The sequence below is a fragment of the Palaemon carinicauda genome, chromosome 28, assembly GCF_036898095.1.
Source record: "Palaemon carinicauda isolate YSFRI2023 chromosome 28, ASM3689809v2, whole genome shotgun sequence".
NCBI lineage: Eukaryota > Metazoa > Arthropoda > Malacostraca > Decapoda > Palaemonidae > Palaemon > Palaemon carinicauda.
Window position 1 is genome coordinate 21680903 of NC_090752.1, and position 9234 is coordinate 21690136.

The following is a 9234-nucleotide window of genomic DNA, read 5'->3' on the forward strand; positions in this document are numbered from 1 at the left end:
AAGATTCTTGGTAAGCACTACATTTTAGTTTACCAATAATAACAAATCCTCAGAGATAGAATCAATGTGTACAGATATTTCTTAGTGAGCTCAGACAAATCCATAATCAAAATATCACAAATATGCTCGTGCACACTCAGTTGCCTTGTTATGATCCCTACCATAGGAAAAGATGTTAGTGACAGCGTTTGTCTGGTCTTTCTTGATAACTGATATGAATTTTCTTTACATAGTAGGAGCATCAGGTATGGAAAAGAAAATTAAGCACACAAAGAAAGCACAAAATAATGAAGAATGGGCTAAATTTATAATGTAGATTGGTTCAGAGCCGAAACTGGTCATGAGGATAATGAACATTTAGAAAGTACAAAGCTCAACATCTGTGAAATTGACATTTTTCCTCCAAAAGAATTTTCAATATTATCATCCGTTACCATTACATAATTACGAATAAGCAAATTAAAGTTGGTGCCATGAATAAAAGTCAAAATGTTTTTATAATTGCTTTCTCATTTATTTCCTAATGATCTAAATTATATGCACTAATTTTAGTTCTTTACTGATATTACATAAGATGACAGTAGTGGAAATTCATAAACATAAACGTTGTTTGAACCCTGCAGAAAAAAAGATATATACTTTTCTCTACTTTTTGAATATGTGCCTGACCGTATATAGTTCCATACCTACAAATAATTCCCTATATTTGATGATTACAGTATAATTCAAACCCAGTTTCAAGAAATCGAAGAGACTAAACTTCATGGAGCTGTAATCATTTAGTTTAATCCTTGAATTTGTGGTTATTTTTTATGTATTCCATTTTGTTAATGAGCTAATGACATTTTGTCATTTGTTACTCTTCATCTGCTTCAGTTTGCCTTACACGTCGAAGAATAATAGGAACTATATTATACGATCCATTTTCATCCAGCTTTAGTTTGGCTTGCGCATATACTTCATAGTTGTTATCTGAATCAAGTTCTATAGATTGGCGGTGCTGAATTAGTCCACGTTTTCTCTCTTGTTCATTTTGACGTATCATGCTTGTATGTAAAGGTTGGGAGTTCTGCTGCTGATAATACCTTCTCAGTTGTTCGCTCCCGTAATTCTGTTGTGCTGCTTGTACAATGATAGCTCCTCTATTGTTCATTTGAGGCTGATTTTGGTTTTTGTCGCCATATTGGAGTTGGTCATGGGCCCTACTGTCGTGCTGCTGCTGATTAGCAAATTGTTGTTTTTGTAAATGCTCTTGTTCTACTCTGTTCTTCTGTTCCTGATGGGTTTGGCTGGTGATAACCTGGCATTGTTGATGGTTATTTTGATAGCTCTGTGCTTTGCCACGATAATTCACTTGCAACGGCTCTTTTTTTAATTGTAATTGCTGGTCACTGTTGTGGTATTTTTCTTGCTGCCTAGTATCTAACCTAGGCCAATTTTGGACCAATGATGTCTGTTGTCCTTGATATAAGTCCTGTAACTTTTCTTCATAACTATGCCGATGCTCTGGTTGACGAATTTGTTGACTATTTGTGGGGCTTCTCTGATTTCTGTAATCTTGTTGTTGATTTCCAGGATCTTGTTTTATATATTTGTGTTGGCTGTGTGACTGATTATTTTGTTGTCTTTCAGAGGAGTTTGGTTGATTTCTTAGCTGCAGTTTCTGATTTTGGTCCTGTTGATCATATTGGTTTCTGGACTGTTGTTGTAATATTTGCTGTCTGTATTGGTTTTGCTGACTTATGCGTAGTTCTTGTCTTTGAGATGAATCAGGGCGTTGTTTGTTAGTAGAAATCGGTTTCTCTAGATTATGTAGGTTTCGTTGTCCAGAGTTATAAGCCAGCACAATCAAACTTCCAGTATCAGCTGGCTCCTGAAATCCGACTTGCTTGTCCACAGTTGCTTGGAATCCATCATCAGGGTGAGCCATGTAAGTAACGACCCTGAGCGAACCATCGGGATCCAGTACTGAGTATCTTCCATGCACAATGCCATCTTCTTCTCTGCGTTCAATCTGACTCTTCTTATCACCAGTTGAAGCTGCATTGACCTCATATGCCCACTGGTACGGGGCATTCTAAAGAAAAGACACATAACTGTAAATTCTGCTTTATGTTATCCAATAAAATATGTTAAACGAAAGCAAATCCAGCCCCTTACGAAGAATTTAGCAGGTGGCAGCAGGAATGACAATACTTTGATATATGCACGTTAATCTTAAAAATCAATTAGAAATATATAAAATTATAAATTATCAATAAAAAGATAGAAATAAAGTAATTAAAGAAAATTTGGTGAGGAAAACATAAAAATGAAACATAGGCTCAGAGTGGAAATCGATAAAAGATTACCCGAGAGATATTGCTTTAGCATTTGGATAAATAAAAATATAAAAGGGCAGTTAGTAGCTAAACAAAAAATATTTACCGTTTCCTTCGATATCTGAATATAATATTTAAACAGATGTGAAGAAATTATTTAGAGATCGTAGTTGTAGTAAATTCTGTGAGAATAAAGCTGTACATTTGACATAAGATTAGAGGACTTGAAATTCTCACTTAATAACTACATTTTTCCGAAGTTCAATTCTATGTAGCACCTGTATTTTATATTCCTGTGAGATAACAAAGAGCTGGAGCTGGGGGGAGTGTGACTGCTCCCCGCACTCTAGTTTTGGGGTGTCTGAATGTGCGTGGATGTAGTACGATAGAGAGTGAAAGATGTGAGATTGGAATTATGTTTAGGAATAGAAGGATGGATATATTGGCTTTGAGTGAGACAAAGATATGAGTAAAAGGGAAGGGTGAAGTGATGTTTGGTGAAGTAACTAGTAGAGTATCTGAAATTGAAAGGGAAAGAGCAAGAGGGGGTGTGGCTTTATTGCTAAGTGAATGGATGGCAGTTAAAGTAGTGGAATGGAAGGAGATATCATCTAGGTTAATGTGGGTAAGGGTTAGGTTGGGTAAGGAATGTTGGGCTTTTGTTAGTGCATATAGGCCAGGTTGTGAGAAAGGTGAAAAAGAGTGGAATAAATTCTGGAATGACTTAACTAGGTGTGTAGAAGGACTGGGTAGAAGGAATTATGTAGTTGTCATGGGTGACTTAAATGCTAGAGTGGGCACTGGAGAGGTAGAAGGTGTCATTGGGAAGTATGACGTACCAGGTGAAAATGAGAGTGGCGAGAGACTGGTGGATATGTGTGTTGAGCAAGAGATGGTTATAAGTACTAGTTTTTTCAAAAAGAAAGATAACAAGTATACATGGGTAAGAGTGGCAAATGGAAGAATGATAGTAAGGACATTAATGGATTATGTGGAAGATTGAATGACGAGCCCATGTTTAGGGGTATGGCTAACGGTATGCCTGATCATTTTTGGAGGAAGGAATATTAGGTGTAGCAAAAGATTGGGGGAATAGAGTGGGGGTATGTAAAAGGGAGGTAGTGAAAGCTGAAGAGTTAATAAAACCTAAGGTAAAAAGTGAATATCAAGAAAGGTTGGAAATGGCATATGACATACTGAAAGTGAGAGAAACTAATAATTTAGAGGAAGAGTGGAAGTTAGTAAAAGAAAATTTTATTGGGATTGCAAGTGATGTGTGTGACAAGAGGATTGTTGGAGGCAGCTTGAGGAAGGGTAGTGAATGGTGAAATGAAGGAGTGAAGATAAGAGTGGAAGAGAAAAAGAGGGCATTTGAAGGATAACCTATTGCAGAATAATAGTTTAGAGAGGTATGAAACATATAGAGAGAAAAAATGTGCAAGTAAAACGTAAGGTAGCTGAACCAAAGATGGCGGCTGACTGGAGGTGGGGTCAGGGATTGGGTCGCTCATATGAAGAGAATAGGAAGAAGTTTTGGAAAGAAGGGAAGAGAGTAAGGAAGGGTGGTTCGAGAATTGAAGAGAGAGTTAAAGATGGAAATGTAAGGTTGTCAAACTGAGAGGAGGCAAAGAAAAGGTGGGCGGAATATTTTGAAAGTTTACTGAATGTTGAGGATAATAGAGAGGCAGATATAATTTTTTCTGCAGGTGTTGAGGTGCCAGTAATGAGAGATGAGAATGAGAGAGATATTACAAGAGAGGAAGTGAAGAGAGAACTAGATGAAACGATAGTAGGAAAAGCAGCTGGTATGGATGGTGTGAGAACTGAGATGTTAAAGTTAGGGGGTGTGGCTGTAATTGAATGGTTGGTGAGATTGTTTAATATGTGTTTTATGTTGTCAATGGTACCGGTAACTGGGTGTGTGCATATATTGTATCATGTGCATGAGTGTTGTAATTCAAGAGGTATTAGTTTGTTGAGTGTGGTCGAAAAAGTGTATGGTAGAGTATTAATTAATAGGATTAAGGAAAAAACAGATAAAGCAGTTTTAGAAGTACCAGGTGGTTTTGGAAGAGGTAGGGGATGTATGAATCAGATTTTTACTGTTAAGCAGATATGTGAGAAATATTTAGCAAAAGGAAATGAGGTGTATGTTGCGTTTATGGATCTGGATCTGGAGAAAGCTTATGATAGGGAAGCTATGTGGAATGAGATGAAGTTACATGGAATTAGTGGAAGGTTGTTGCAAGCAGTGAAATGTTTCTACTAATGTAGTAAAGCATGTGTTGGGATAAGAAATGAAGTGAGCAAGTGGTTTCCAGCGGGAGTGGAACTGAGACAGGGTTGTGTAATGTCGCCATGGTTGTTCAACTTTCTTGTTGATAGAGTGGTGAGAGAGGTGAATTCTCGAGTGCTTGTTCGAGGATTGAAATTTATAGACGAGAGTGATCATGAATGGGAGGTAAATCAGTTGTTGTTTGCGGGTGATACTGTACTAGTTGCAGACTCAGAAGAAAAGCTTGGTCGATTAGTGACAGAGTTTGAAAGGGTATGTGAGAGAAGGAAGTTGAAAGTTTATGTGCCTAAGAGTAAGGTTATGAGATGCACGAGAACGGAGGGTAGTGTGAGGTTGAATGTCATGTTGAATGGAGAGTTACTTGAGGAAGTAGATTAGTTTAAGTACTTGGGGTCTGTTGTTGTAGCAAATGGTGTAGTGGAAGCAGATGTACGTCAGAGAGTGAATGAAGGATGCAAAGTGTTGGGGACAGTGAAGGGAGTGGTAAAGAATAGAGGGTTAGACATGAATGTAAAGAGAATTCTGTATGAGAAAGTGATTGTACCAACTGTGATGTATGAATCAGAGTTGTGGGGAATGAAAGTGATGGAGAGAAAGAAATTTAATGTGTTTGAGATGAAGTGTCTGAGGAGTATGGCTGGTGTATCTCGATTAGATAGAGCTAGGAACGAAGTAGTGAGGGTGAGAACGGGTGATGTGAATGTGTTGAGGTGGTTTGGTCATGATGAGAGAATGGAAAGTGGCTGTCTGCTAAAGGTGATGAACACAAGAGTTGATGGGAGAAGTTCAAGAGGTAGGCCAAGGTTGTGGCGGATAGATGGAGTGAAAAGAGCTCTGGGTGATAGGAAGATAGATGTGAGAGAGGCAAGAGAGCCTGGTAGTAATAGGAATGAATGGCGAGCGATTGTAACGCAGTTCCGGTAGGTCCTGCTGTTTCCTCAGGTTGCCTTCGTGATAAAAGAGGTAGCAGCAGTAGGTGATGATTCAGAGTATGAAACTTCATCTGTGATGGATAACGGTGTGGAGGATTTATTTTTGTTTTATTTTTATTTTTTTTCAAATCCTGAGCGAGAGAGAGAGAGAGAGAGAGAGAGAGAGAGAGAAAGAGAGAAAGAGAGAGAGAGAGAGAGAGAGAGAGAGTGTATCGATTGTTTGTTGTGAGAAAGACTGTTGGTTTAAATGAGATTGTTTGTTTATGTTTTTAGCTAGGTTACGACAGTGGTGAATGTTTAGAAGAGAATGCTTTTTTTGATTGACTGCGTCCTGAGGCAGTTGTGTGAACGCTGGATTTATATATTTTTCTTACCAGCGTTGGAAGTGATTATTTATTTTAAAAGTAAGTACAGTTTTGTTTATATTTGCTTGTCGTGATTGTGAATGATAGGAACAATTTATTATTTATCTTTGATTATAGTGCGATAGTTTAGTTAGCTAGGAGTTTTCATAAGTGTTTTTCTTTTTTTTATTTTGGCAGGCCGTGATTCCTCCTTTGGAGAGGTTCTCTTTGAATGTAAAAATGTTTGTTGACGACTTGGCCTGTAACAGAACTTGATAAGACTGCTCAGATTGATTTTCTTGTTGACGACCTGGACCGAATGAACTTCCGATTGCTGTTTTGAGGATTACGTATGATGATGATGATGATGATGATCTTGACAGCCGTGACCCCAAGGAGTTAAGGCCGTTATGGCAAACCAAGACACTTTGCTGTTTATCATATAGTAGTGTTGTGCCAAATAAAGACTTGTATAGACGAAGGTGTCCACTCAGAGACTGATGCAATATTTACGGTTATATTTGCGGTTAAAGTGAATTTTAGTTTTAAGTTTTGCATTTTTCATGGGTTATTTGAATGTTTTCCATTTACAGTAGGTTAAGATTGTTGTACTAAGTTGTGATTATTTTTTGTTATGAAATAGGATTGGTGATTTTTAGAATTAAGTGATTGTTTTGGTATTAAGAAATATAGTTTTAAGGTTATGTTCTGTTTATTTTGTCCTTTTGTCTAAGAGTCTGGTTTTAGATTACGTAAGGGGAAAGTTTGTTTTGTTGAGACTATTGTCGGTAGGTGTGATTCAGGGTGTGGGGGTTGTTTTTGCAATATCCCGCCACAACGGGAGAGTGTGGGCTGTTGCATCCCACCAGTACCAGCCAAACTCGGCTGAATCCCTCGTCAGGCTGGGAGGAGCGGAGAGTGGAAATGTCCCCGTTTGTTCATTCGTTTAATGTCGGTTACCCCCCAAAATTGGGGGAATTGCCTTGGTAAATAGATAGAACTACTGCTTTCTAGTCATCTAATATATTCTAAGGTTTTTCCCTAAGATATCTCAGATGGTGTTGGTGAAAAATTATTATATTCTGTACATTGAAAAAAAGGCTCCTATTCGTAAGGAAGAAAACAGGAAAAATGAATTTATTAATAGTGAGCATTCTTAGAAATTGTGGAAAATCTAAATAGAACTAATATTGCCCCTTTTCAGAAAAGTGTAACGCTATTAAAGTTTCCGTACATTTATTAACATTCAGTATATAATGTGTAAAGATATGCGAAATTGGAAACGAAGAAAAGTGCTGAAAATATGTTGTGAAATTCACAGCAAACTTCAAATTTTTGCTATTTTCCTTTTCTCTTTCAAGATGATCGAATAAAGCTCAATAAATATCGCAACGGGTCACAAATACATAATAAACGCTGGTTGCAAATACACTTTTACTCCTGAACAGTCGGTTTTTCACCTACATTCTAATTTATGTTTCATTTCTGTATAAAATCTTTTTTTAACTTTCAACACCTTGTCTTCCTCATCATATATCCCAACAACCTTCACATTACTTGTCTGCAAATTCTATACATATAAATTTATGTTACGAACAACGTTTTCCTTTACTTAGATATTTCTCAAATGATCCTTTAGTAACATGTATTTCCTATACACACCCTGTTTCGGTATGAAGTTATGCCGTTGTTCATCCTAATTTACGATGTAATATGAATAACTTTCTCAGTTGGAATGTTTAATGCACCTATATTCGTTGATTTTTGCGGACATTCATTCACAGCAATTCCTCGAGAGATATTTCTCATTATTATTATTATTATTATTATTATTATTATTATTATTATTATTATTATTATTATTATTATTATTATCATTATTATTATTATTATTATTATTACCTGGGCTACTGTACAACCCTAGTTGGAAAAGTAGGATGCTACAGGGCCTGGAGCTCCAACATGGAAAATAGAACAATAAAGAAAAGAAATAAATAAACTATATATGAGAAGCAATAGTAAAAATATAAAATGTCTTAAGATCAGCAGCAACGTTAAAATAGATATATTTTATATAAACAAGGAAGAGAGAAGCATCTCAATTTGTTCAACATAAAAGCATTCGCTGCAAGTTTCAACCTCTGAAGTTCCACCGATTTAATTGTTTGATTAGGAATATCATTCCACAATCTAGTCATAGCTGGGATATAACTTATGAAATCTTCTGTAGCTTTGGGCGTTTTGGTGGAGAAGGCAAGACTGTTAGAAATAATTGCATACATAATACCACATAAAGCACAAAGTTATATATATATATATATATATATATATATATATATATATATATATATACATATATATATAAATGTATATATATACATATATATACACATGTATATATATATATATATATATATATATATGTGTGTGTGTGTATATGTATATATGCATTTATAAATAACCATATATATATATATATATATATATACATATATATATATATATATATATATATATATATATATATAGATAGATATATATATATATATATATATATATATATATATATATATATATATATGTGTGTGTGTGTGTGTGTGTCTGTATGTATGTATAATCATATGTCTATATACAAATATATGTGTGTATATATTATTGCAAGCTAAGCTATAACCCTAATTGAAAAGCAAGATGCTATAAGCCCAAGGGCTCCAACAGAAAAAGATAGCCCAGAGAGGAAAGGAAACAAAGAAATAAACAAACTACAAGAAAAGTAATAAACAATCAAAATAAAAATTTTTAAGAAGAGTAAGAACATTGAATTCGATCTTTTATGTATAAACTATAAAAACTTTTTTTTAAAATATAAGAGGAAGAGAAATAAAATAGAACAGCGTGCCAGAACTCTAATCTAAGACAGTGGAAGGCCTTGGTACAGAGGCTATGGCACTAGAGAACAATGGTTTGATTTTGGAGTGTCCTTCTCTTAGAAGAACTGGTTACCATAGTTAAAGAGTCTCCTCTGCCCTTACCAAGTGTAAAGTAGCTACTAGACAGTTACAGTACAGTAGTTGACCACTTAAGTGAAGAAGAATTGTTTGGTAATCTCAGTGTGTCAGGTGTATGAGAACAGAGGAGAATGTGGAAAGTATAGGCCAGACTATTTAGTGTATGTGTAGGCAAGGACAAAATGAGCCATAACCAGAGAGAAGGATCCAATGGAATACTGTCTGGCTAGTCAAAGGACCCAATAAGTCTTCAGCAGTAGTATCTCAACGGGTTGCTGGTACCCTGGCCCACCATATATATATATATATATATATATATATATATATATATAT

General features: G+C 35.7%; 1 protein-coding gene across 1 annotated transcript in view; it reads right to left on the reverse strand.

Moving 5' to 3' along the window:
* Positions 1-534: 534 nt before the first annotated feature.
* LOC137621475 (putative uncharacterized protein DDB_G0271606) overlaps positions 535-9234 on the reverse strand; it is a 51798-nt gene continuing 43098 nt past the window's right edge. Inside the window, exon 3 of the mRNA XM_068351805.1 lies at positions 535-2077. Within this exon, the coding sequence (XP_068207906.1) occupies positions 857-2077 (1221 nt within the window). The 3' untranslated portion in view covers positions 535-856. The remainder of the gene's footprint in view (positions 2078-9234) is intronic.